Genomic DNA, 27,298 nt, shown 5'->3' with positions numbered 1-27,298 from the left:
TTAGAATCGTTGTTGTTACAGTGGTCTGTTTCAGGAGTCCAGCCCTTGCTTTTGTACTCTGGTCACCCCAAAAGAGCAGATTTGAAGTAAAAAGCTCAGACGTTAACAGTTGGTGTGGGCCACTCAGATCTGTATTAGTCTGTGTTCCTTATGAAATTTAGCAAGGATTATTTAGAACAACTATTGGCATTCTGTAGCTGGGGAAAATTCAAGGTGTTTATGAAATGAAGTATGGGTTACTGAGCAGAATCCTCTCTGCTGTATTCACAGTGGAACAAGTACAGTGCTGCCTGTATTAGGAACAGTGATCTCTGATGCTCAGCATTAAGATGCTGCTTATTAGCCTGCAGTGAACCTGCATAATCAAAAAACCCCAAAGGCAGGATGAGCAAAGCTATCATTAATTACAGCAGTGGAAACCAGCCTGCATTCTGGCTCTAGTCTTCCTTTCTTGCCTCACCTTATGGTTGCTTTCTGTTAGGAGCAGGCTGGGTACCCCCTATCCCTCCTGCCTTTGGAGGTACTTTTCAGCTAGTAGCCTCCTGGAGGTTTAATTCCTGTGATTGTCACCTCTGGAGCCACTTTAGAGGTTCAGGCTCTTTTTCCCTATTTTTCTTAACCATAGAAATCTTTTTCAGTTAGGTTAATGAATCAAGATCACAGAAGTGCATGGACAAAGCAGTAGAGTGTTCTCCAGTTTTTGCCCTAAAGACAGCTTGCCTTACCTGACCTAAGTCTTGGCAGGAAGCTGTAAGCTGCCCCAGCTCTCCTTTGCTTTAGCTGTCTGATAAAACAGAGCAAGCTTTTAAAGCGGAAGTGAAAAATGGATCAATCCTTTATTGCATGGTTTGTTGAAGATACTTTCACACAGTCTTCAACCAGGTATTAATAAACATCCCAAAGTTATTCCAGACCTTGATGAAAAACTATTCCAATTTGATGAAGTTGACTCCTTGCAGTACAAAGAAATGGAGGCCTTGGAGAGAGTGTATATGAAAGTGGTCATTTGGTAATTGCCAACACTTCTTACTTTCTCTTGTACCTGAAAGAAAAGATATTTGAAATGACATTTCAGCAGCCCAGCTCTCAAGGGCAGGTAAGAAACAACACTGAGCATTTTCTAGGCAGTGCTCTCCCAGAGCAGTCCAGGAATGTCCTGGTGAAGACAGTATCCTTGATTGCCCCCAGCAGCAGACCTGCAGTAGGAGGGGAAGCTACTGCAGGACCAACAATCCTTTTGGCAAGGGCTGTTAAACAATCACAAGAGAAGGAAAAACAAAGCAGAAAAAAAACTCAAGTAAGAAAGTAAAAGGAGCTATACCTGGACTTGGACTTGAATTTTCCTCCTTTCCTATGCTGGGCCATACCCAGGCGTTTTCGGTCTTCAAACGATGGGCTTTTTAAAGAGGGGACAGGGAAAAACCACTGAAGGACAGCAATAGCATGGGTATTTGCAAGAATCCCATCTGCTCTGCCCACCTCTTCCCCCACTATCACTCAAAGTATCCCTGAGAAAGTCCAGAGATGCAAAGAGCCTCCCCCCAGTAAAGTCTGAACCAATGCATTCCCACAAGGACGTTACCCAGCACGATACTGCTTCAGAGCCTTCCTGCTTGTGTTGGTAAGCTCCTCATCAAACACTGACACCTTTTTCTTCCTCTTGGGACCTAACATGGAGACAACAGTCAGAACACTGGTCCTAAAGGCCACAGAACCATCTTGTATACTAGAGTCCAGTAATCTTGCTCACAACAATTAGCCTAACTCTCAGGAGAAGCAAGGACTCCTCTCTGTAGGCACACACCCTGGCCAGCACTGGTGGCTCTTCCTCCTGAGATCAAGGCTTCCCCCTACAAATTACCTCAGCATGCCTATTTGTACCAAGGTGACAGAGGGTAAGTCAGCTGTGAAAACCAAACTCTGCACCTGTTGCCACTGCTGCTGGCTCCTCTTCTGGCAAGGCTCTGGCTCGCTTCGCTCGGCGATTCCTTTTTGCCAGCCGCTCCGCATACATTTGAGATTTCAAGATTTCAAACTGTGACCTCTCCTCTGGCTGAAATGCAGGTTGACATTGATGAGAGCTTTCACTAAAGGGAAGCTAGGATAGCCCCACCCAGAACCTACTTGTCCATAAATGTACTCACTGTCATTTGGGCTTTCTTCTGTCTGTCCTGCATGAATTTCTTCCTTTTCTTTTTGCCTCGTAATGCTAGGTCAAACTCCTGCAGGGCTTTAGCCACTGGGGAGGTAAAGGAAGAAGCTCTTCAAGTACACAGCAGAGTCCAGCTGCAGCTACAGAATTTACCATAGTAGCAGTATCATGACTTACATTTCTCTTTCTTCCTCTCCTCACGGGTCTGGAACCAGCTTCGCTCTAAACCCTCACCCGCAGTCTCTTTTTTGCCTGTCTCCAGCTGTTTCTTTGCCCTATTGATCTGAGAATTCAGGCAGGAAGTGAGTTTATGGTGGCTGATAAGTATCTTTTTTTTTTAAGTAGGCAGGTTATATCCATAAGAGTAATCTCTTTATGCACTCTACTCCAAGTTCGAAAAAACTAAGGTCAAAATCAAAATGCCTAAGAAGCTCACTGACCTGTGCCTCTGACTGCTGCATCTCACGTTCCTCACGCTCCAAGCACAGAACTGCATAAACATCCTTCTCTAGATTCTCAATCTTCTCCCGAAATTTTAGTATGACATCTGAAAACAGCCGAGGGTGAACATTAGAGACAGCTCATGGGAAGACCACCTTGGTTTTCAGCACCTCTTTTCATGTCCCTCTGTACTAAGCTATTCCCTGCGTGCTGCTCTGCTGCTTTTCCCCCCTCAGTGCAGCAAGTACCTTGGGGGAGGATTCTGGCTTTCACTGGTGTCTTGGCAGTCTTCACAATATCCTTCAGCATCTTGCGCTCTTCCTCGCCTACCAGAGAAACTGAGCGACCAGCCCTGCCTGCTCTTGCTGTCCTACCCACTCTGTGGACGTAGTGCTTGGTGGTGTTGGGCATGGTAAAATTGATTACCTACAACAGAAACAAGTGTTAGCAGGAAGACAACTTTAAAAGCCTCATTTAAAAAGCCCAGCACTTCAGATACTCACAGTTTTAACACCTTCAATATCAAGTCCACGTGCAGCCACATCTGTAGCTACCAGAATATCGATCTGCTCATCCTTAAACCGCCTGAGCAGAGAGAACAAACGCATTAGCAAGGAGTGCAGCAAACCACTTCTGCTGCAAAACTTCCAGCTCCTAACTTCTTTTTTGCCTATGATTGCCAACTTGAGCGCGTCCTAATACCTGAGTGCCTCCAGCCGCTGGGTCTGAGAGAGGTTGCCATGGAGCTCCCCCACGCGCAGACCCATCAGTCCAAGCAGGATGTGCATGCGGTGAGCTTGCTTCTTGGTCTGGGTGAACAGCATGACGTGATCCGGGAAGGTTCGTGTCAGCAGAGCTGAAAGAAAGCCCTCTCCTGAGCCTGCTTCTTAGCCACCTACCGCCTGCAGCTTTGCTCTGCCGGTCACTAACCTGCTACGATGGCCTCGCGGTCCCCCTCCCTGCTGGGCCTGATGCGGATGAATTCCTGCCGCAGGAACGGGGCCACATCTGTGTTGCTGTTCACAAAAATCCTCACAGGGCTCTTCAGAGAGACAGAAGCCAAATCTTTCACCTGCCAGAAAGGGTAAAGAAAAAAAACCACAGGCCACATGATCCCTGGTGAAATAAAAGACCAAACTTCTCTTCAGCTTTCTGCCTTAGGGTGTCTCTCATCAGCCTGTCACGTACCTCCTCTGTCATTGTGGCAGAGAAGAGCATGGTCTGACGGTGATTGGAGCACAGTCTGATTATTTCCTTCATCTGTTCCTCAAAGTATTCATCCAGCATCCTACATAGGAGAAAACCAGCAAGGTAAGGCAGCTGCATCGGGTTTGAGTTAAGAAACACTACCTAAGACAGGGCAACAAATCTGCCCTACAGCCTGAGAAAAGGAAAGCAGAAAACTACCACCTCATTTTTCTCTGTTGTCCTGCTTTGCCTACCTGTCTGCCTCGTCCAAAATCAGCACTTCCACACTGCTCAGGTGGAAGGAAGGGCAGTTGTGGAGGTGATCAATCAGTCGCCCAGGAGTGGCAATAAGGATGTCTGGCCCAGAGCGCAGTGCTGCTTCCTGAGTCTTCACATCTAGACCACCTGAAAGAGATCAAATGAGGACTGCTGACTCCTGGAGCAGGCTGCAGCAGAATACACTGAAGCACATTCCCTGGGGAAAGGAAAGCAACTCAATACCACAGTCACAGTTAGAACTGACCCCACCTTTTCTTTCCCAGAAACTGACAAACAAAAGGCACAGCCCAGCACTGGCACTGAGGTGTGAAAGCCCAGCACACCTGCAACAACCATGCAGCTCCCTTCTTATAACAGGGAGCTCCCAGCGCTGCAGCCCCAGCACTGCTCACACACCACTCACCTACAGCAAGGCAAGTGGTGACACTGCTGAACTGTGCCAGCTGCTTGGTGACGGCGTGCACCTGAATGCCCAGTTCCCGTGTTGGCACCAGGACCAGCACCCGGGTGATGGGAGCCTGGCGAGGCTTGTAGATCAGGCGCTCGAGCACAGGCAGGATGAAGGCAGCTGTTTTACCTGACCAAGAAATCACAAACCATTACTAATTGCTGTGAACAGCTGGTTCTCCACGTTTTCTGTGCCCTGCTCAACATCCTACCTGTCCCAGTGGCAGCGCAGGCACAAATATCCTTCCCCAGAAGTCCCACTGGGATGCAAGCCTTCTGAATTGGGGTTGGCTGCTTGAAGCCAAGAGCTGTGATTGCCTACAAAGGATACAGAGCAATTGAGCTCTGGCTCTGCTATGGACCTACCTGGAGTACTGTGCCCAGCTTGGGGCTCCTGAGTACAAGTCAGATAGGGACATTATTGAAGGGAGCCCAGCAAAGGGCCATGAAAACTGTGAAGGCTCTGCAGCACCTCAGGTGTGAGAAAACGCTGAAAGAGCTGGGACTGCTCATCTTGGAGAAGGCTCAGGGGGCAGCTTATCAGTGGATGTAAATATAGTTGAAGGGAGGTGAGAAGAGGACAAAGCCAGGCTCCTCTCAGTGGTGCCAGCTGGCACAAACTGAGAGGTTCCCTGTGGACACCAGAAAACATTTTTGCACTGTGAGGGTGATTGAGCACTGGCACAGCTTTGCCCAGAGAGCTTGTGGAGTCTCTACCCTTGGAGATATTCAAAAGTTGTCTTGACATGCTCCTGGTCAACCAGCTCTAGGTGGCTCTGCTTGAGCAGGAGGTTGGACAAGGAGACCTTCAGAGGTCCCTTCCAACCTCAACCATTCCACAATTCTGTGGGAAGTTTCACTCAAGACAGTGTTGACACATTGCAAATCAAAGAATGGTTTCCTTAATTTGAGGAAACAGCTCCCAGGGGAGTATCACATCAGCTCACATCATTTCCTATTTAGGGAGGCTGTGAGGAGAAGTGGAATTTGATGGTTCTGACCAGTGGGAGGGAAGGCAGAGAACAAAGGTGATCACCTTGAGCAAAGGTCGTGAGAGATTCATGTCCTGGAATGACAAGTTCTCGTCATACTGAGACGCATCTTCAGAAAAGCTCCCTGCTTCCTAAAAACAGTAATGACAAAATAATAAAACTGGAACAACAGAGGCAGCAAAGGCTCTGGGCTGGTTTTCAAGCCACAGTTCATTAACCAAAGCAAAATTCCTGCAGAAGTAGTACTGGAGATTTACCTAGTGGCATTCTCTCCAACACTTACCATTTCTCCCTTCTTTGATCTCCTCCTTTCCTTCACTTTGACTGTGTCTGCAGAAAGACACATGACATGAGTGAACAACCACAGCCAAACACATGAGATCAGTGCCTGTCTTCATCTCCTGCCTTTTGTTCTGCATGAACTACTGAGGGAGAAGTCTCACAAACAAGTACAAGCATGAAATGGAGCAAAATTCCAAGCAAACATCCTTCCTCAGGGAGGAGTTCAATTAAAGCACTATGGCTACCAAGCAAAATGAGCCTGACCAAAATTAGAAGCAATATTGAAGGAGGGCAACAAAAAAGAAGAGGTTCCTGCACACGCCCAGCAAAGCTTCACTACAGACTTGTTTTCGGTAAGCCAACAATCTGTGATATTCTTGTTCCTGACTAACTATTTACATACTGCTAATACCTGCTTTTGTGAAGATGGTTTCATCATCTAATGAATATTGAGACTCCACATCTTCATCTTCACCTCCACCAAAATCCTCACACTCCCTCTTTTTGGTTTGTTTATCCTCAGTCTCCGCATCCTCATCTTCCATTTTTGCTTGTTTAGCTTCTCTCTCCTTTAGAAAAAGTTTTGAAAAGAAATGATAAAAATTAAACTTCAATCCTTTGTCAGCTTTTGGTTGTTGCTATTACAAACCCATTTAGAGATCTACGGTTTCGAGTCACTTTAAGCATTAATAACTCTGCATTCTCACCAGTTCAGTTTGTGGCTACAGACCCATTCGGGTGCTGAGCGGCAGCTTAAGCACCACGCCCCGGGGTGCTTTCAGTGCCTGCACCTCCATAGGGAACAAGGCAGAAGCCAAACCCCTAGCAGTCGTTTCAAGTAACGAAAGGACCTAACCTGGCACTTCCTTTTCTGTCTCACTTTTTCAATCTTCTCATCCAGCGTCGTAGCTGACCTCTAGGCAGGAAATCACAAGAGAGGAGCTGTCAGAGGAGTCCGGGAGAGCGCGGGGCACCGTGGCCTCAGGTACCGCAGCCTCAGTCCCGGCCCCAGGCCTCACCTTGCCGCGGAGCTGGCGCAGCGCTGCCGCCCAGGCGCCTTCCCCGCCGGCCTCCGCCTCGCCGAAGACGAAGGCAGCACTGAAGTCTCCGCTCGTGGGGCCCCGCCGTCTGGGGCCCGGCGCCCGGCACATCTCCTGTGGTAACACCAATGTGCAACGACCGCGGGACCGCCGAAACACACCGCACCGACCTCGGCCCCGCGCAACCTCGGGCGGCCTCCGCGGTCCGGTGCGCTGCGACCCACCCGCGGAACCAGACAACGGGTCCTGCCCGGCCTCACCTCCTCATCCTCGGAGTCCCCAGATTCAGGCTCCTCGAGCACCTCATCCTCCTCCGCGATCGTGCCCACCAGGCCCAGTCGCTGCAGCATGGCCGCGGCTGCTCCGGAGCCGGCAGCTGCGCGTGCGCGGAGCCAGCCCCGGGCGGCGCCTGTGGGCTGGGGAGGGCAGCGGCAGCTCCGCCCGCGGGCGGAATGGAAACCGAAAGCGGCAGCGGCAGCGGTAGCTGTAGCTGTGCTACTGGGGACAGCTGGCGTCGCGCCGCTGTGGAAGCACTGCCCGCTGGGCACGGCCGGTACCGGGGGATAGGGTGCCGCCCACCGGGGCCGGGAGAGGGTGGGGGGCGCCGCCTAACCGGGAGGGGGGCGGGCGGGCGGGGCGGGCCCTGCGAGGAACTGGAAAGTGAAACTTTAGTGGGAAGCTTCTCGGCCGATGAGGATTGCGCAGCAGTGCTGAGCGGCGGCGCTTGTCTTCGGGTGCAGGAACTGTGCAGCCCCCAGCGCTGAACGGGAGCGGCGCCCCGCGGAGGACTCCCTGGGCCGAGCCATGCAGGATGCCGGGCAGGAGCCTTGCTCTCGGCAGCCCCGAGCTGGAGGAAAAAGTGAGTGTCGCCGGGTGAATGCAGGGCAGAAGGCTTTAGGGGATGGCGGAGTAGCAGAGGGGGGTCCGCTCCTGTCCTGCCTGTGTACAGTGAAATTTCCTCTCAAGCCTCTTATCGCTTCCTGGTTTGCCCTGTGGTCTGGTGGGGGCCATGGGGTGGTGTGATGCATTGTAGCGCTCTCTTTGCGAACTCTTTCTGCTGGTGTTCGGTGCTTCTCAAAGTATTCACTTGAGAGCTTGGCAAAGGTTCTGTGGTGAATGCTTCCTGCTGGTCCGGGAGGCTGCACTTTGACCGGGGCTGTGTCGTGCCCGTGCTATGTCCAGTCGGTCAATGCCAGCTGCTTCTGCCTTTGTCATTATTCCAGTGACAGCTAATTGCTGAGGAAATGTTCTTCTATGCAGGAAAGTTCATCCCTGGCATTTCTTACTTCTGCTTTCTGTTTTCTGATTTCGTTTTTTAGTGTATTCATGACTTAGCAGCATAAGTGAACTCTTTTTAGCAGTTAGAAAATAAGGGAAAGAACATTTGAAAGCCTGGGCATAAATATAATGGTTGCTTTCTAACTTCATGCCATGTGTCCAAGATAGGCCAGCTGTCAGGTCAAAATGCTCCTGTGTTTGTATTGGGAGGCAGGTGAATGTGGTTGATGTATAACTAAAGAGTGTATATTAAACTTTTCTTTAAATGCAGATGACTGGGATCCTGTCTTTATACAAAGAGGCAGAAGCAGAACAAATAATGCAACAGGCCAAGCAACTGAATTAGGGGAAAGCAGCCAAGCCAGTATTTGTGCTCTTCTACATGAGCAAAGAAAGGAGAGGTTTTGTGGCTCGTGGATACCTCAATCAAGCAAAAATGAACCAAGAAACCAAAGTGGACAGGCCAACAGCAGAGCCACAGGATGCTGGAATAAACAGCAGAATGAGGGATGGAGAATGAGGCAGAAGGCCAGAGGGCCCTGGAATGAGCAAGAAAAGGAGGGTGGGGAAAGGACGTATCAAGGTAGACCAGCCCAGGAAGGAGCTAGAGGGCTGAGGAGTGGGCAGGAAAATGAAGGTAGAGGAAGGAGAATGCAACATTGGGAGAAGCCTCGTTTCTACCAGAACCCTTCCCCAGGTGGTGCCCAGCTCAGTGAGCAGCCTCAGCAAGTCAGAAGGATTGGCTATAAATTCCTAGAAAGTCTCCTCTTGAAAGACCCTTCAGAAATTGCCATCACGCTTGCTTGCAGTTCAGGTTTGAAGGAGCTTCTTTCCGAAACAGCTATGAAATCAAATTTCGTTCAGCTTGTTTGCCAGGTGCTTCGAAAAGCTTGCAGTTCCCAAATGGACAGACATAGCATCCAACAGTTTCTTGGAGTTGTGAAAGAGTCCAACTTCCTCAAAATCTGCTTGCCCCAGTATGTGTCTAACATGACAACGGAAGCAGACCGTGCTGTGCGTCAGCAGTACTCTGTGCATATTAGCAACATTGTTTCGCTTCTTCAGGACCTCGTCAGTATTTACCCCGCCAGCTCTGTGCAGAATATCTCCATCCTTTTGACAGTCTTGTCAGCATCCATCAACGTCCTGAAAGATTCTGGTGTGGACATCACAGAAGAAACAGAGAATAATCTAAATAAAGTGAAGATGCTCATGCAGCATCTGCAGAAGAAGAGATGCGAGGGCACACTGGGGGCTGATAACGATCCTCTTATGCAGCCTCAGACTGATGGTCAAGAAGAAAGCTATCGTACAATGACCATTTATCCAACATATGATGAGGTACACCACGGCAAGAAGCCCTTTCTGCGTCCCAATATTATTTCTGGGAGGTATGAGAGCACCAGCATTTACCTTGACACCCATTTCCGGCTCTTGAGAGAAGACTTCGTAAGGCCCTTAAGGGAAGGTATCACGGAGCTTTTGCGGAGCTTTGAGGACAGAGGTTTGAGAAGAAAGAAATTTGATGACATCAGGATCTACTTTGACACACACGTTCTTACCCCTGTCTGCACCCCGACTGGTATCTGTTACAAGGTCCAGTTTGACGTCAGACCTTTGAAGTTCGTGCGCTGGCAGAATTCCAAACGGTTGCTGTATGGATCCCTGATCTGCATGTCTAAGGACCGCTTTGAAACCTGCCTGTTTGCCACCGTTTCGAACCGGGACAGCTCAGAACTTGCCCACGGGGTTGTGCAGCTGTATTTCGATGCTCAGAGCCAGGCGTTGCTGGCAGAGGTTCAGCCCTCGGACTCCTTCCTCATGGTAGAGACAACTGCCTACTTTGAGGCCTATCGACATGTGTTAGAAGGGTTGCAGGAGGTCCAGGAAGAAGATGTCCCATTCCAGAAGTACATTGTGGAATGTGATGTGCAGGTGAAGAAGCCAGCATACCTGACAATGGACTCTGTCTACGACTTCGCACCCTTGACTAGAGTTCCTCGTGCAGATGAACAGATGAACCCTGACGGGCAGGGAAGGCGAAGTTTCTGTGTTCTAGATCCCAAGCAGTGGCCTTCAATGGAAACCTTGAGATTAGATGAGTCTCAATTGCAGGCATTGAGACTTGCACTCACCAAGGAGCTGGCTATTATCCAAGGACCTCCTGGGACAGGTGAGAAATGCTTTCTTTAAGGCTCTGTCATTTAAGGAGTTCTCCCATTTAGGGAGATTACTTCCAGTCTCCAAAGCTTTAGCCCCATGCTTGACTGATGCTTGAGGAACCCTTGGGCTGTGAAGGTTAAAATACCCTCAGATACCCATAGGTGACCTTAGGCATTGCCAACCTAGTTGCAAGTAGACACCAACTTCACTGTTGGGTCTGCTTGTGTATTGGGGTGAAAAAAATGTCACCCCTCTTTGATAACACGGTGCCTCCGGCTGCACAACAGTACTGCTTATCTCCTGTACTGATTTTAGGGTTATGCCTATAAAATTTTTCACATATCTTGAGCAGAAAGTAGTAAGAATGTAAATAAATCACTATTAGGTGTAAAATGGAAAAATAATGATCATTCTAAACAATTCCAGTGGATGGATAGCACCCTTAAGATTTTGTTCTCAAAACAAAGTTCAGTCTGTGTGTTCTGTGCACCAGGCTAGCTGGGTGTTTGCTTCTCTTCTTGCCTTCTGCGCTGGGAGATAACAACCTTGCTGGCCTTGACGCTTGGCCTAGTATTAACCTTATGTGCTTCTCTCTCTCTCTCTCTCTCCCTCCTTTTGCTGGGCTGGGGGGGGGGTGGGGTCAGAATGCAGAGAGGGGGATGTAGGAGGGGACAGTTTCTTTTCCCGGCTTTGGCCACAAAGGTTTTTGTGCTGCTTTTGTTAATTGTAATATCTGTAAATATTGTAAATACTGTATATTTTGTATATATTCATTGCATTCCATTGTAGATTGTAGTGTCACTTGTAAATAGGGCTTCATTTGCTTCTGAACTGAGCTAGTCTGGTGAAATTAATGTGAAATTAACATTTCCATAGCATGGCAGAACATCCGGGGTGTTCAGCCATGATTCTCTAGGTGAATAAAGCATTTACAAAGTTTGCTGTTTTCAATGGAATACAAACACCACTGTTTGCCTTCCACTCCTATTTGAATGTTTCATGTGCAGCCAAATGTCATGCATGAAGCCAGTGTCAGAGCGGGCTGTGAAGGACAGTGGCAGAGGAAACCCTGAGTCCAGGTCCAGTGTAATAACCAAAAGAGAGCTTGCAGAGCATGGCCAGGCTCTACTACAGGCTAGAAAGATTTGGTAGTGTGCTATGTTGTTCATGTTTTGTGAACTAGTTGGTGCTGCAATCACCTCTTGGCACAGACTAGATTTGAAACCTAAAAGCGAGTCTTGTATCTGTTTGTGATGATTCCTGTGTATTCCACAGGGGGTGGGTTACCCTTCTCTGATTCTGAGTTTCTTTTCTAGGGAAGACTTACGTGGGATTGAAGATTGTTCAGGCTCTCTTGGCTAATAAGCACAACTGGCAGAGCATTGGCCAGAGGTCTCCCATCCTTATAGTCTGCTACACTAACCATGCACTGGATCAGTTCCTAGAAGGTAAGAGTGCCTGCCAGGGATGATGGAGGGTCAGGCAGAGTTCTATGATAACTGTGCCCATCTTCTGACATGATGAGCTGCCCTTGTGTCTTTTTCTAGTGACTCTAGCTTCACTGATACACACCAAGAAAACCTCACTGAGCCCAGTGCAGTGTAGCACTGGCAGACAAAGGGTGTTCTCCTTACCCCTTGGTGCTACTGCAGGAAGCAGAATTTGCCTCTGTAGTTGGGATATTTCTCTTTTGTTCCCAGGAATATACAAGTTCCAAACTCATGGGATGGTTCGCATTGGGGGCAGAAGCAGCAGTGAGGTCTTGAAGCATTTCACCTTGAAGGAGCTGAGGAAGAGCAGTGGGCTCCGACATAACTTGCCAGCACACCTCCGCAGAGCCTATGGGAACGTACGTGCAGGCTTCCCTGGAGGTGGTGGGACTGGCTGGCCCCTGCACTGCAGGAGCCAACCAAACTTCTCCACACCTCTTCTTTCACCTTGTCTTACACCAAAATCAGTCTATAACTCTTCTGTCCTCCTTTACTTCATCAGTTTCTCCTCCTGGTGCTTTGGAACTTTGTTTCTGGGAGTGTGATGATGGCTGCTTCAGAACTTTGTTTTTCTGAGTGTGATGATGGCTTCTCCCTTCTCTTTGTGCTGAGCAGATCACCAGTGTGATGAAGTGGGCTGAGGAGTTGTTCCAAGAGGGAGTGGAACACTTGGAGTCCACGATGAGTGGAGTTGTGCATGAGCGCCAGTTGCAGGCATGCATTAAACCCCAGCACTGGGACAGCCTGATGAGAGCTCTGGTAAGAGAGGTCCCTTTCTTCTGAGTCCCAAGATATGCTTACTGCCCATTCTGCTAATGAGTGTGAGGTTCTGCAAGCACACTTCTTAACATCACTTGGCTACTAAGAAACTGATGGAGTGAATAGTAAGGTGTACCAAGTGACAGTAGTCTGGACTGGGCAGGACAGGCTGGGGGCTTTAAACTGTGCATCCCTAAACTGCAGAGATTCTAAGTGATCCCCATCAGCATAAAGATGAGAGTACCCAAATGAAAGCCTCTTAAACTGAAGGGGAGAAGGGAGGCTCTTTCTGAAAATCTGAAGCTGCTCAGACTTTTGGACTCTGGAGGTCTCTCCAGAGATTTGTCCTATTTGCCCGCTCCTGCAAGGTGCTGATTTGGCATCATCCTAAGACTGTGAAGTGCAATAGACCTGGCTGATTTAACTTTGCTTGTGCTAGGATGGTGAGAAGCTTCACAGTGTTCCACTGTACTCACGGCACTCGGTGATTCTGGAATGGCTGGGCCTTGGTACAACTGTCTTCAGCCAGAACGCTGTGGAGAATATGGAGACTGAGAATTCAGGTAAAAAATAAATCCCAAACAAAACCCCCAAACCAACAAGAAACCAAAACAAAGCCAAGAACCCCACACTGACAAAACCAACTCTTCACCCTTTACAAGTGTGTTTGCCTAAGCAGCAGATGTGTGCCAGAAAGGAGACACTGGTACTTAAGACACTGAAAGATGCATGATCCTGCAAGATGTGGGAAGATGTGGGAAGATGCATGATGTGGGAAGAAGACAAACCTTAATTTCCACGTAGTGGTCTCACTGCTGCACTGTCACTCTGCTAGAGTGGCTGTGGCTCAATGCATGTGACTGCTGACTCTCACAGGTGGTCAGCAGGAGAGAGAGGAGGAGTGGGAAGATGAAGCAGAAGAGGAGCTTGTGGAGATCCTAGAGGAAGCCGACCTGATTCAAGCTGACAGAGTGATTGAGGATGAAGAGGTAGCAAAGCCTCGGGGAAGGAAGGAGGAGAAGTGCAGAGCTGTTCGTAAACTATCCAAAGTGATGTTTGCTCTGAAGCTGGAGGATGAGGAAGAACAAACCCACCTACAAGAGGAGGCCATGCAGTGGGAGGTAACTTTGTGTGCTTTGGCTCTGCTTGACTGTGTGAAAACTAACATGGGAATACTAATGCAGAGGAGTCTTTGTGTTGTGACTGCTTATTAGGGAGGACTTTTTTGCCTGCAGGTCACTGCTGCCCAGAGGAAGAAAATGAAACAGAGGATGAAGGTTGAGCTCCGTAAACTGAGTGCCATGACAGAGTTAGAGGCCAGGGCTATTCAGGATGTGTGGCAACTTGACCTGAGCTCCCGTTGGCGGCTTTACAGGTGACAGTCTGTCAGGCAGATGTTTCCTAGACTGCTCCAGTCTGCAAACCCTTTTCTATCAAGCCGCAGTGTTTCTGTCACTAGCTACTCAGACATTTGGACATTCTTGTTCTTCCCTATATTGCATGAGCAGTGCTGTCAGCTCCACCATGTTTGAGACTGAGTACAGATTCTGATAATCTCTTGTCCAAAGACAGTTTTGACCTGTTTTTGAATCCACTTGGAACTTCTGGTTTGTTATCCTGTTCCCCTTGCTCTGTGTGATAATGGTACCTTCTTCTCAGGCTTTGGCTGCAGACCTATCAAGGATACATTCGACAGAGTATTCAACAACATGCCCAGCAGTATCAGGCAGCAGCAGAAAGGCTGGCAGAGCTGAGGCTGCGGGAGGATCTCTACATTCTCAAGGAGGCCAGAGTTGTGGGGATGACCACTACAGGTGCACAGCAGCTGGGGAGCAAACCAGTATTGTACCGCATCTATTAGTGGTTCAAGGACCTTGTTGCCAAAAAGATTAGCAGTATGTTCTGCTCATCAGCCTGCAGCTTCTTTTGCTTCCTTTGCAAATGGGGCTGTTGTGTGAGTTGTCACTTAAGTGCATGAGCAGGTTCTGTGCACTCTTACACTTCCTCCATCTCGAGAAGCATTATTCTAATAGAAATGTTCCACTTCTTGTGCCTGCCTAAAGCACAGCTAATACCTGCTCTGATATTCCTGCTATCACCCTTCTGGTTTTGGTACTGTAAAAGTTGTTGTCTATCCTTTGGAGAGACAATTTTGGGTTTATTTATCTGTGTTGGTCAGTGCATTAAGTAGGTATCTTATGTCTGAAGAGGGCATTGGGAAAGGACCAAGGCAGGCACAGGACTCCAATCCCCACCTGCCTTGCCTAGTAACTTCATACAGAAGCCACCCTTGGTGTTGTGTTGTTTTAAAGTTCAAAAAGCTGAGTCTTGAAATGGGGAATCTTGGGAAGGACCCCAGTCTCTTCTGGGACACAGCCTACTCCCCTGCCTAAAACTCTTGTCTGCCTGCACATAATGAATTCTGCCAAGGTTTATCTCCTCTCTTCACTCAGGTGCTGCCAAATACCGTCAGATCCTGCAGAAAGTTGAGCCCCGAATTGTCATTGTAGAAGAGGCAGCAGAGGTGCTTGAGGCTCATACCATTACCACTCTGAGTAAAGCTTGCCAGCACCTTATCCTCATTGGAGATCATCAGCAGGTAACATTCCCAACTCGTGCCTTAAAGCCTCTAACTTGTGCAAATGAGCTAGAACCCTTTAACCAAACACTGTGCCAGTGGTTGCCAAGACTGCTCCATGTCCTGTCTCCTGTAGTTTTGGAGTAGAGCCCTTGTGGGACTTGTCCTTGAGTTTACAAGCACACAAGAAGCTATCAGGAAGCCACTTCATCAGTGACTGAAATATGTGATTTGATAGGATGGTTCAAGTATAGTCTCTGGCTTTTCTGTGGGGGCTAATGACAGAAAGAGAGGAGTGAGAAATCTTACTAATGCGTGGGCAGAGTGCTAAACCGTGGACCTCCTCTTCCTTTTTCAGCTGCAGCCTAGTGCAAATGTGTATGACCTGGCCAGAAACTTCAATTTGGAAGTCTCCCTCTTTGAGCGGCTGGTGAAAGTCAATTTCCCCTTTGTCTGTCTGAAATACCAGGTGAGGAAGAGCTCTAAAACACTCCCCTGCATCTGTGTGGAGGCTGTTTTAAGTTTGTGATACACTCCAGGTTATAACTCTCCACTCAGAGCAGCCTAAAAAAAAGGAATGCTCTTTAATTCCTGAGAAGAATGCTAAGTTAAGCTATCAAACTGTGTTCCAGTTTCTCTCCAGTTATTCAGTGAAGTGGTCTGCAGCACTGTGATTCCTACATTTTACTGCAATGAACATGGCTTGTTGTGGCAGCTGAAACTCCCAGAACTTTGGAGACTGACAGCACAAGTCTTCTCAGGCTGCTTCCTGCTAAATTGCTACCAGCATCTCTCTTGGTGCATAGAGAAATTAATGCCACCTCCAGTGGTCCTGCATTAAAACTGCCTCGAAGAGCTAATGTAGTGGTTAGGGTGAGGAGCTGGCTTTTTGCTTCCCAGAACAGGGCTCTTAGATTTGCAGTGAAGCCCTTCCTCTTATTACAACAACCTTGCCAAACGATTTCCTTGAAGATACTCTGCCACTGCTCCCCTGTAATTGCTGGTGGTGGCTGTGATGGGGCTGGGGAGGTGATCCCTTGCCTCTCACTGGGATGTCAGCCTTGTTCTTTATTCAGCCCCAGTCTATACAGTGGAACAGCAGGATGCTGAGAGGGCAGCCTGCTCCCTCCTCAAGACTGATGAAGTCGCTTTGTGTTTCAGCACCGCATGCGCCCTGAAATTGCTCAGCTTCTCTGTCCTCATATATACTCGGAGCTGGAGAACCATCCCTCTGTGCTGGAGTATGAGAACATAAAAGTGAGTTTTCAGTAATTCAAGCAATTGCTTTTGTTCCCTGTTGCAGCTGAAAATGAGTTTCTGTAAAATACAGTGGTCGAGGTTTTCAGATTCTTAGATCAAGTTCAGATCAAGATCTGAAATCTGTCCCTGACTGAAGGAACTGTGTGGTACAGAGGAAGGAGGGCAAGTCATTTGTAGTTCTTCCAGCATTAGTGGTGGTGGGCACTGGAAATGGATCCAGTACTGACGGCTTTAAAGGAACACTGGAAAAATGGAAGAGGGCCCAAAAAAGTCTGGTAGGATATTGAAAGGCAGGAAGAACTCTTTAACTGAAAAACTTGAAGTATAATCTGTGAAAGTCCAGTGTAAGGTAGGTGACATGATCACCTGTCTGGTGAATGTGATGTGGAAATGTAAGAGAAAGCCACCCAAGTGTGCAATACCTGTATACTGTCCTCTCCATAAGAGTCCTCCTGTCTTTGGAGGATGTGGAAACAGGCTGCAGTGACAGAAACTACAATTCCCTTTCTGATACTCCTTTCTCCTGTTTCAGGGGGTCTCATCTAACCTCTTCTTTGTGGAGCATGACTTTCTTGAGCAAGAGATCCAAGAAGGGAAAAGCCACCAGAACCCACACGAGGCCCACTTTGTAGTGGAACTGTGCAGATACTTCTTGTATCAGGGTTATCAACCTTCTCAGATCACCATTCTCACTACTTATACTGGACAGCTCTTCTGTCTGCAGAAGCTGATGCCAGCCAAGACCTTTGCAGGTGTGAAGGTTCATGTAGTAGATAAGTACCAGGGGGAGGAGAACGATATTATTCTGCTGTCACTTGTGCGAAGCAACAAAGAAGAGAGACCTGGCTTCCTACAGATCCCTAATCGGATATGTGTAGCATTATCCAGAGCTAAGAAGGGGCTGTATTGTATTGGGAATATGAGAATGCTGGGCAAGGTTCCTCTCTGGGGCAAGATCATTCAAACCCTTCGTGACAATGGTCACATTGGCCACTCATTGGTGCTTTGCTGTCAAAACCATCCTGAAACCAAGACTCTGGTATCGACAGCAGAAGACTTCAGTCAAGTCCCAGAAGGAGGCTGCAGTCGCCCCTGTGAGTTCAGGCTGAGTTGTGGACATGTTTGCACAAGGGTCTGTCACCCCTATGACCTGCAGCACAAAGAGTATCAGTGTCTGAAGCCTTGTCAAAAGGTGCTTTGTGCAGATGGGCACCGCTGTCCCCGGTCGTGTTTTGAGAAGTGTAAGCCATGTCAGGTGATGGTAGAGAAAACTATTTCCAAGTGTGGCCACCTGCAGATGGTGCCCTGCTCTGTTCCAGAGAGTGAATTTTCTTGCCCAGAACTTTGCCAGAAAAAGTTGGCTTGTGGGCACTCATGCAACACATTCTGTGGGCAAGAATGCACCAAGCGCTGTCCTGAACTGGTTACAGCTGTGCTGAAATGTGGCCATGACCAGCAAGTTAAATGCTGGATTGCTGAAGAGATAAAACATGGAAAGGTTGTGGAGTGTAAGGCTAAGTGTACTGCCACCCTGCAGTGTGGCCATGTGTGCTCAGGTTCCTGTCACACCTGCTTTGGAGGAAGATTTCATGAGCCGTGTAAGAGCCCATGCAAGCGCTTCTTGGTCTGCTCCCACAAGTGCCAGCAGCCCTGTACTGCAGAATGCCCTCCTTGCCAGCTGGAATGTCAGAACCAGTGTGTCCACAGCAGGTGCAAGAAGAAGTGTGGGGAGAGCTGCTCCCCATGTGCTGAGCCATGTGCGTGGCAGTGTGAGCACTATCAGTGTACCAGCCTGTGCTCTGAACCATGTGATAGGCCTCGCTGCAACATTCCATGTGCTGAGCTGCTCCGCTGTGGGCACCCTTGTGCTGGATTGTGTGGAGAACCTTGCCCGAAAAAGTGCCTTGTCTGTGACCATGAGGAACTCACCCAGATCTTTTTTGGCTTTGAGGAAGAACCTGATGCTCGATTTGTACAGCTTGAAGACTGTGGCCATGTCTTTGAGTCCCAAGGCCTTGACCGTTATATGGATGAAGATGATGATGTTATCAAGCTGAAGGTGTGCCCTATGTGTCAGACCCCTATCAGAAAGAATCTGAGATATGGCACCATAGTGAAGAGGCGGCTGGATGAGATAGAGAAGGTGAAAGAGAAAATCCAAGGTCCAGCCCAGGAAATTGAGTCTAACAGACAAAGACTGCAGACTGCACTGGCAGGCAGTGATGTTCTGCGGAGGAATCTACTGCAGAAGTACTTCATGCTGGAAAATAAACTAAATGCTTCTGCTCTCTCCACAAAGAGTCTTGGACTAATTGAGAACCAGCTTAACTTCTACCAGCGTGTAGCAGACCTAACCACTTATCTGAGCAAAATCGATGCAAGTGAGAGGCAAGGGTTGGGGAAGCGACTGGATGAAGTCCAGCAGTGGCTGGGCAAGCCACGCCTCAGTTTTTCAGGACAGGAGCTCTCTGACCTGCAGGCTGAGATCCAGAGACTGACCTACTTGCTGAGTCTGCTGGCAAGGTGTGAAGCTGCAAAGAGGATGATCACCCCAGCGCTGGCAGCAGAGATCGCCAATGTCCGTGAGATCCTGGAAGGGTCAAAGAAGTTCACGGAGCAGGATGAGGCTGCGGTGAAGGTTGCCCTGGAGAGGCTCTGGCGTGCCTTGCCTGCTTCGGGGCTGGGCATCTCGGAAGCGGAGCGGGTGCAGATTGTCAGCGCCATCGGCTGCCCCCGTGGGCACTGGTTCAAGTGCAGAAACGGGCACATCTACGTGATCGGCGAGTGTGGGGGGGCCATGGAAAGGAGCCGGTGCCCCGAATGCCACGAAGTCATCGGGGGCGCAAACCACGCCCTGGACAGCACCAACAGTCTCGCTTCTGAGATGGACGGAGCCACCCACGCAGCCTGGTCCGAGACCGCCAACAACCTGCTCAACTTCGAGGACCTGCAGCGGCTGCTGTAGCCCCGGGGCTGCCCCGCTTCTCGCCGCCCACCCCTGTCCCGGGGACGCCGCAGCAGCTCCTCGGTCGCTGACCGCTGCCCCTGTAGCTAATAAAGCGTTCCCGGTACGCACTGAGGCTGCTGTCGTTCGGGGCTGGGCGCGGGCGGGCTCGCCGGAAGGGGCGGGGCGGGGCGGGGCGGCCTTGCAGTTGCCCGGAAGCGGTTGTGTCCCGTGGGCGGCGGCGGTGGGCTCCGTGCAGCGGTGGTGCCCGCAGCCATGGAGGCGGGGGAGCCGCTGCGGGACCTGCGCGGCGCGCTGCGTGCGGTGCTGAGCCGGATCCGAGGTGAGGGCCGGGTCGGGCGCCGGGACGGGCCGAGCCGAACCGAGCCCGGCAGGCTGAGGTCTTTCTCTACCTTTGCAGAGGGCGAACCGGGCCAGGGCCGCGAGCCGTTCGAGCCGCCGCGCTTCTGGGACGCGCTAGGTACGCGGGGGGCAGCGGGCTGCGTGTGAAGCGACGGGCGCTGAGCCGCACCGTGGGTGCCGGGGGAAGGGGGTCAGGCCTATGCGCGGGGCCGTGGTGCCGTACCACGGCTCTGGCTCCCGCGGGTCTCCAGCCGGGGCCTCTGCGCTTGCCCTCCGCTCCAGGCTGTCGCGTTGGCAAAGCGGCAGCCAGAGCGAGCAGCTGTCACAACGGCAGCTTTAAAGCCTCTGACCTCTGCTAAAGCCCCACGGCACATCGTGGCGTAGGTGTCCTGACCAGGGCACACAAAATGCGTTGAGGATGTTACTGCTGGCTAGGTTAAAAAAAAAAAAAATAGAAGGGAAAAACAGGCCCCCTGCAACGTGTATGGCACAAACATACCAGGGAGTTTCTGCTCTGTAGTGGGATTTGGTTTATATCTCCCTTTTGCTTGGAAGGCAGAAATGGTAATCAAGCAGTTGTCAAGGTAGTAGCTCTCGCTTTTACTCAGGCTACTTTCTATTTTATTGCCCCCGTTGAAATCCGTTCCAGGTCAGGCATTCAAAGTAACGTCACAGGAAGCTACCAAGCTTAGTCTGGCGTTCTCAAGGTCTCCACTGACTTCTGCAGAGGTGAGTGAAAGCCTCCTCAGCCTGTGAATCTGCCCTGTTTGTGACAAGGTTCAGGTGCCTTCTGTTTCACTTGACTAAAACAAAGTCGTTTGGTTCAGTACAAACAAGGGATGTCAGTATGGGCTGTGCTTTGTAGGGTGTGTTAATTCAGTTCAAGAACTGCCAAGAGAAATAATTCCTGTGAGTTAGGGAGATGTTCCAAATGGAAGTGTTCCTCCATTCTTTTCTTTGAAATCTACAGCTGTTTTGGAAAGAGACAGGATATGGGACAGTACAGACCATGGAGCTAACAGCAAGCAGCTGTAGATGTTAAAGAACAGAGTGGAAGAACACTTGCATTGTTTTGCTGTTAATTGAGAGCAGTTTATCACACCTGTGTCTGCAGGAGAGGGGAAAAAAAGATCTTCAATTCAGAAAAATAGCCTAAGCTACTTCTTCCTATCTGATCCATGGCCACCACACCAGAGCGTGTTTGGTCTCTAAATCATGAGGCAGCTTACGGTGTGCACCCTTCACTTGAAGTGTTTTTGTGTGCTGTAGTTTTCAAGCAAGGTGGCCATCTCTGCTATGAGGACAGGCTGAGGAGCTGGGGTTGTTCAGCCTGGAGAAGAGAAGACTCCAGGGGGATCTTAGAGCTGCCTTCCAATACCTGAAGGGATCCTACAGGGAAGCTGCAAAGGGACTTCTCCTGAGGGTGTCTAGAGACAGGACAGGGGGGAATGGTTTGAAGCTGAGAGAGCATGCTTAGACTGGATCTAGGGAAGAGGTTCTTCAGCATGAGGGTGGTGAGACTCTGGAATGGGTTGCCCAGGGAGGTTGTGGCTGCCTCTTCCGTGGGGTTGTTTAAGGCCAGGCTGGGTGAGGTCCTGAGAAGCCAAGTCTCGTTAAGAGGTGTTGCTGCCCATAGTGGGGAAGTTGGAGTAGATGATCTCTGAGGCCCTTTCCAACCTGAGCCATTCTAGGATTACTGTGCTTCCACTCTCAAAGCAATCTGAATGTGAGTGAGTGCTTGTGAGACTTTATAAATGCAGTGCAGCCATTAACTCTCAGAGTTAATTTTTTTGCCTCTCCCTTTTCAGGATTGCCAGAAGCTGGGTGATGATGTCCAAAGTGCTATTCTTGCAGTTGCCACAGTGTACTACTGGCTCCCCAAGAGCCAAGGTGAGATAGTGACAGTAGGGCAGTCAGTACTATATAGGCTAGTGGTTCTTTCACCACTGTATAAAGAAACCCAAAATCTGTCTGTCTGCTTCATATATGTAAACCAAGGATAGGCAAGAAGGAAGCTAGGGATGTTGACAGAACATTCTTGCCTGGGAGAGGAATAAAGCTGGGTGGGAAAACATCAAAGTGTTCTTGGTACCGTAGAAGATAATGTGAGGAGGGGCCTGGGGAGCCTGGAATGATATTTTACTGAATCATGCTCCATGCATATGTAATAGATAGGAGGAATAATTGCATTAGACAGGTGTCACTTTGTGAAGCTCACCTGTAAATAGGCACAGCAAATCTTTGCTGATGTGCATACCTTGAGAAGTTATCCCTGTGTCACCCAGGGTGCTGCAGGACAGAGATGCCTGTGGTGCTAAGGTCTTCACCTTCCTGAGTCCAGGGATAATAAGAGGTTGGCAGCTGCAGGAGAACAAGTTTTTTTGTGAGCAGGTGGTCCATTAGCAACGTGTTTGTGAGTGAGGCACTTGTCTGTCTGCCCCTGCAGATCCCTGAAAGAGTGATAATGTAGGAAGTTGCGTAGTTGATTGAGAATTCCTATTTCTAAATGTTGTGAGATCCTTTTCCAAAGTCCTTTTGGAACAGAGAAGCTTCCTTTAAAGGACCTGTAGCTTCATTTCTAGAGTGTATCCACACAGGTGGAGCAGTCTGTACCTTCATCCTTGGCAGCTGCTTTCTGTTTATGCTGACTTGGTGGCAACTTTCTTGATCTTTCTCAACCTCGACCAGGTACTACTCTTCGGAAGATGGTACGAGATGCTACCACTGAAGTAGTGGAAGGAATGATCCAACTCATAGAGACAATTCTCAGCTCTCCATTGGAAAGGTAGGAATTTTCCAGGAAAAAAAAAAAAGGCAAGAAGAAGTTAAAGTATCCTTGCTAGGAAGCAGCAAGTGCAGCCTGCTGCTTAAGGGAAGGGAGGAGGCAGAGGCAGGGCATTGCTCTGAGACAGACAGAGGCCTCATCAGCTAAGGCACCTGTCCCCTGGTGTCTGAATGAGCAGAGCAGTGCTGATGAGGGTAATGAGGTTCAGCTGAGAGTCCAGATCATCAGACAAACCAACAGTGATGAGGTCAAGCTGGAAAGTCAGACCAGCATGTCAGGATCAGGGTCAGGTCCAGAGTAAGCAGCATTAGACACTGTTCAGTGATTGCCCAACATGTCCATTACAGTGAGCTGGTGTGGGTCTGAGGTCGAGTAAGGAAGGTCAAATAAGTGGGTCAGGATCCAGCTAAGAATCCAGAGGGTGTGAGCCTGGGTTGCAGGCATAACTTCAAAAACAGGGCTCAGGGTAAGAACATCTAGGGTAAGGAAGGGCTGGCCCTCGTTTCTAGCTTTATTCACAGCATAGGAGCTGATCTTGTACTTACCCAGCTAGCTCCTAAGAGTGGGGAATACACTCAGGGCCCAGACAGTACCTTCTTGTCCCAGTGACTGGTCAGGTACCTTTGCCTACATGGAAAACAGATTTTCACCCTGCCTGTGGCAGGGAGAGAGATACTGTGAGCAGGGTTCCTGTGAAGGTGCTGGGTAGCATTTGCACTATTGGGCAGCTCTTACCTGTGGGGTGAGCTGCCACATGAAAGGATTGTGCAACTTGCTGAAGCTGCTGACTGGACCACTGTGGACCTCCTCCTCTCTTTATGGATTATGTGCCCCTGCCTTTAGGCACAGGGCAGCAATCTCCAATACAGGCTTGCAATCTCCAGAGATTTTGAAAGATAAATCACATGCCTAAGCACCTTGAGAGGCCTTTGTAAGAGGCTTCTGCTTCTTGTTCCAATGAAGATTAAATTCAGTAGCAGCCAGCACTTAGCAGCAACAAGCCCATTGGTGACATCTTTCCAGCAGAGCTTCTGCTAGTGTGCCACATCTTGGATGCAGAAAGGTAGAACACCTAGCAGAGTGATGTTATTGAGCCTAATTTTAGGGGGCTTTGCTTTCTTTCAGCTTGTCTCAGGAGCAGCTCATATCAACAGCTGGTGTGTGGGAGGCTTGTGAGCAAGTGTCCAGCCTGCCACGAGGTGAGTGTTGCACATGCAGAACAACAGGACCTGGTGTCCTGGAATATCCTATCCAGGGGACTTTTTAGCTGGTACAATGAAGGCTCACTCCTTCTGCAACACCTGACTGGTTTTGAAATGTGTAAGCTTGAAAGCCAGGCCAGGTTCTTTGCATTTCAACAGTGAGCTCTGCAGAGAATCTCATCTCCAGATCTAGCGATAGCAGACCTGGATAACGTTGTTGCAGTCACACAGTGCCATGGTTTTCATCCTTTTGCTTTTGCAGATAACCAGGCAGCAGTTGCATCAGCTCTGGCTGCATGCCTAGGTGTGGTGAAGGATGCTGTGAAGGAGATGGAACATGTAAGGAAACCCCTAAGCCTTTGAGGACCCTGCAGTGATGGAGCATGGGGACTGTTTTGCTTTAAATTGGTTCTGAGAGGAGCTGGATTTGTTCTGATAGGATCTAGATGATTTTATTGTGCCTAGATCTTAGTGAGTTTCTAAACTCAAGCCTGATTTATGGTTTCTATTCCTTGTCCTGAATTGTGGGGGCTGGGGTAGGGGGTTTAGGGAGGTCAGTTTAGGTTGATGTGAGAATGGCATTTCTGCCAGGGTCTTGCTGTTTGTTCTGTTGGATTGGACTGGGGGGAGTTAGCTTTTCTTAATATATCCTGCTAGGATTAGCAGGGTCTGCCAGCTGAGGTGCTGGTTGGGGAGAGATTCCTCCATAACTAGAATGTTTACAACAGAAGCATGGAATTGTTTAGGTTGGAAAAGACCTTTAAGGCCATTGAGAAATTGTTTGTCTGATTTCTAGATGATATTTTCCCTTGGTATTGCTGGCATTGATGTTGGGCTCTGGGTTTTCAGTGCATCTGTGTTCTCAGGCTCTGGTGGAAGGGCAAGACCCCTACAGTGACATCATGGAAGATGAAGAGCTGGGCTTTCGGGGTAACAGAGATACTTACTGGTCAGAGGCTGACAGGAAACTGCTCAGCTCCTGCATGGGATTGATGAAGGCTTCTAAAGCTTGCCTGAAGAAGATCTTAGGTGCAGTGAAGGCTTATGGCAAAGCTGATTCTCCAGAGCAGATCACTCAGCTGGATGATCTCGCCGACATTGCTCATCAGATCAGTCCAAGGTAAGCAAATCTCTCCCTGTGCCACTTTTTGCTCCAGAGCAGGCCCTGTTTTTCTTGAGAATGCTTTAGGAGAACTCCTAATACTGAAGCTGCAAGCAAGTGATGGAGGCAGCTGTGGTGAGAAGACTGTTATGGCATAGGCTGTTGAGAATTGGGCAGGTTAGGAGAGGAACATAGGTTGCATCTTGGGATGGGGCTGTGGCCACATCTCACTCCAAGGGGAGAGTGGCAGATGTCTGAGAAAGCAGTGAAAAGCATCCCATGGTATGGCTGACTTTGTGTCCTTGTCATGCACTGCTGGCCCTGATTCCATTCAGGATGGGTATAGGTCTTGACCAGGATCCATGAGTTGAGCTCTCAGGATGTTTCTTCCTTTGCTCCTCTCTCTTCTCTTTCAGCGTGGATGAGCTTGCCCTGAGCATGTATCCCCCTGTGAACCAGCTGGCTGTGAGGCTCAATGTAAGTATCTGCAGCTCTGGAAAGAAGGGGAAGGAATTGAATTGGAGGAGTTATGGGACTCAGGGAGAAGTGGGTGTTGGTGTAAGTGACTGCCTGGATAACAAGTTCTTAGGGATGAAGAGTCCCTGCTGGTTCTTGCACACTTGGCTTCCTTCAGGTGGAAATGCATTCCTCATCTTCCTCAGGGAAGAGATGGGCATCGGAGCTTTGGCTCTGAATCACAATCCTTAGAGACACTCAGTGATAGTACCTCAGGAAAGTGATGGCTAAGGCTGCCAGGGTATTACATCTCTGCTTTCTTCCTTGGGTAATGTAGACTGGCTCAAATAAAGTTACCTCAGTGAAAAATTCCTGCAGTGGATATGGTTTGTTTCCTCAAGCTGCTCAGAGAAGCGTTGGAATCTCCATCTGTAGCAGTACCCAAAGCTTGTCTGGGCAGGTCTCTGAGCAACCTGACTGAACTTGGAGGTTGGCCTTGGTTTGAGCAGGGGTTCTGCTAGATGGCTTCCACATGTCCATTGCATTACAACTTAAGTCCACATCTCCTTGTATCTGAAACTAGTTTTGTTCTTAATTCTGGTTTTATACCTTTGGGCAGTGGCTTGATTTTTGAGGGGTAAAAAAGAAAATACTTCTTAACATCAGATCCATTGCATTCAGTCAGTTGTAACTTCATGCCTTAATGTCAGTTACCAATTGCTAATAGCTTATGTTTTAAATCCAGAACCATTTCAATGCCTGCTTTAAATGCAGCCTGTCTTTATCTTCACCTGTCCCAGCCAGCAGTAGATGGAGAGACACACCCAGGCTGGCAGTGCTAGATAGCTTCCTTCTGCAGCAGGGTCTGTGGCAGCTTTACTCATTTTTGACTGTGTTGGGCATTCCTGCACCCCACTTTCTTTTCCAGTGCTGCTGAAGTCCTTTTCTTCCTTCTTTGGCTCACGTTATTTCCCTTTTGTTTCTTTCTAGGCTGCAAAGTTGGCCTCGGTATTAAAGAAAGTCTTGGAGATTACCAAGTGAGTATGAGCTGCAGTTGTGTCTGTCCCCTCTGGTGAAGGTTGATGTCTTTCTGCCTCTTGTTCTGATCCTTTGGCATAGTAGTGATGTTACCCAGCCACAAAGGATGGCAGTGAGGAAAGCATGGCAGAGAGGAAGGTAGTTCCTACTGAAAACACAAACATGTTTTGAGGTTTGGGCCTAGAGACATGGATGTGGCTTCCTCCCTGCTCCAAGCCCCCTGAGGGTGTAGCAGTCCTGTGGTAGTGCTGTGCTACTCCATCAGCTCCTAGACCTGTGGGCTTTCTGGGGACAGAGGTGTGAGACACCCAGGGGCCTTTCCTAATGCATTTCCTCCACTTTTGCAGGACAAGCCATGTATGTCCAGCATCAGAGGAAGGCTGGGTGCAGTTTCTAACTGGTGCAGTAGATCACAACATGAACAAAATCAAGAACTTAACACAAGGTCAACTTTAGCTCTTCCCTCTCTGCATTGATGCTGCCAGTGGCTCTGCCATTTGTTTCTCCAGTGACTCTTGCTGTTCTCCAGCTGCTGGGAGAAGGATGGGAGCAATGTTTTTAGGAGAGGACTTTACTGCCACTTGGTCAAAGTCTCCCAGGAAGTTGCTGTGTTTGCTGTTGCAGAAGGTGGCATTTTGCTTGGATTTCTGGGATGGTGCAGTCCTGCAACTTCATACAACTTCAGACAACTGCTGTGGGCTTCACACAACAATAAAATATTGTTCTGTTTGCATGAGTGGCTTTATCTGTTTTCAGGTGTCAGAGAATATACACAGAAGGAAAGGGTCTTGCTTCTTTTGCCAGCAGCCTCATAAACCACTAAAAAATACACAGCACTGCCCCTGTTTGCTGTCTGACCTGGGAGGAGTGAATTATCTTTGTCTTCTATTCTCTCAGAAACGTGAAGAAAACATTTACTGCTTTAACACCATCTAAGATCTGCAGGGAGACAAGAGTCTGTCTAGAGGAATGCTGCATCTGTCATCACTTTAAAGTTCTAGGGTGGCCTTTTTTGCTAGGGGTAGGGAAAATTTCTCAGCAGCAGTGGGTTTGGCACAT

The 27,298-nt window shown here is 49.1% G+C and overlaps 3 protein-coding genes across 3 annotated transcripts; 2 read left to right on the top strand and 1 right to left on the bottom strand.

The window, feature by feature from the left end:
- Positions 1-839: 839 nt before the first annotated feature.
- DDX27 (DEAD-box helicase 27) lies at positions 840-7,171 on the bottom strand. Its single transcript, XM_054391821.1, has 21 exons — positions 7,082-7,171; positions 6,801-6,935; positions 6,638-6,697; positions 6,194-6,350; positions 5,783-5,829; positions 5,544-5,630; positions 4,720-4,825; positions 4,464-4,637; positions 4,036-4,186; positions 3,782-3,881; positions 3,524-3,665; positions 3,296-3,449; positions 3,097-3,178; positions 2,842-3,019; positions 2,593-2,699; positions 2,330-2,435; positions 2,145-2,239; positions 1,927-2,053; positions 1,583-1,667; positions 1,322-1,396; positions 840-1,042 (listed from the first exon to the last, which is right to left on the bottom strand). The coding sequence occupies exons 1-21, from the start codon at positions 7,169-7,171 to the stop codon at positions 1,027-1,029; spliced, it is 2,274 nt and encodes a 757-aa protein (XP_054247796.1). The 3' UTR covers positions 840-1,026.
- A 454-nt stretch (positions 7,172-7,625) lies between these two features.
- ZNFX1 (zinc finger NFX1-type containing 1) lies at positions 7,626-19,341 on the top strand. Its single transcript, XM_054391848.1, has 13 exons — positions 7,626-7,680; positions 8,371-10,272; positions 11,579-11,710; positions 11,963-12,111; positions 12,368-12,511; positions 12,951-13,074; positions 13,388-13,632; positions 13,747-13,886; positions 14,171-14,325; positions 14,965-15,110; positions 15,448-15,558; positions 16,251-16,346; positions 16,882-19,341. Exons 1-13 carry the CDS (start codon positions 7,626-7,628, stop codon positions 19,312-19,314), a joined length of 5,832 nt encoding a protein of 1,943 aa, XP_054247823.1. The 3' UTR covers positions 19,315-19,341.
- Positions 19,342-19,569: 228 nt separating this feature from the next.
- CCNDBP1 (cyclin D1 binding protein 1) lies at positions 19,570-26,939 on the top strand. Its single transcript, XM_054391958.1, has 11 exons — positions 19,570-19,636; positions 19,715-19,774; positions 20,306-20,385; positions 21,465-21,546; positions 22,345-22,441; positions 23,567-23,640; positions 23,906-23,982; positions 24,510-24,763; positions 25,162-25,222; positions 26,192-26,238; positions 26,587-26,939. Exons 1-11 carry the CDS (start codon positions 19,570-19,572, stop codon positions 26,693-26,695), a joined length of 1,008 nt encoding a protein of 335 aa, XP_054247933.1. The 3' UTR covers positions 26,696-26,939.
- The last annotated feature ends 359 nt before the right edge of the window (positions 26,940-27,298 follow it).

Source organism: Indicator indicator, chromosome 24, assembly GCF_027791375.1.
Source record: "Indicator indicator isolate 239-I01 chromosome 24, UM_Iind_1.1, whole genome shotgun sequence".
NCBI lineage: Eukaryota > Metazoa > Chordata > Aves > Piciformes > Indicatoridae > Indicator > Indicator indicator.
Note: the sequence above shows the minus strand (reverse complement) of the source record. Positions and strands in the feature narration are given on the sequence as shown.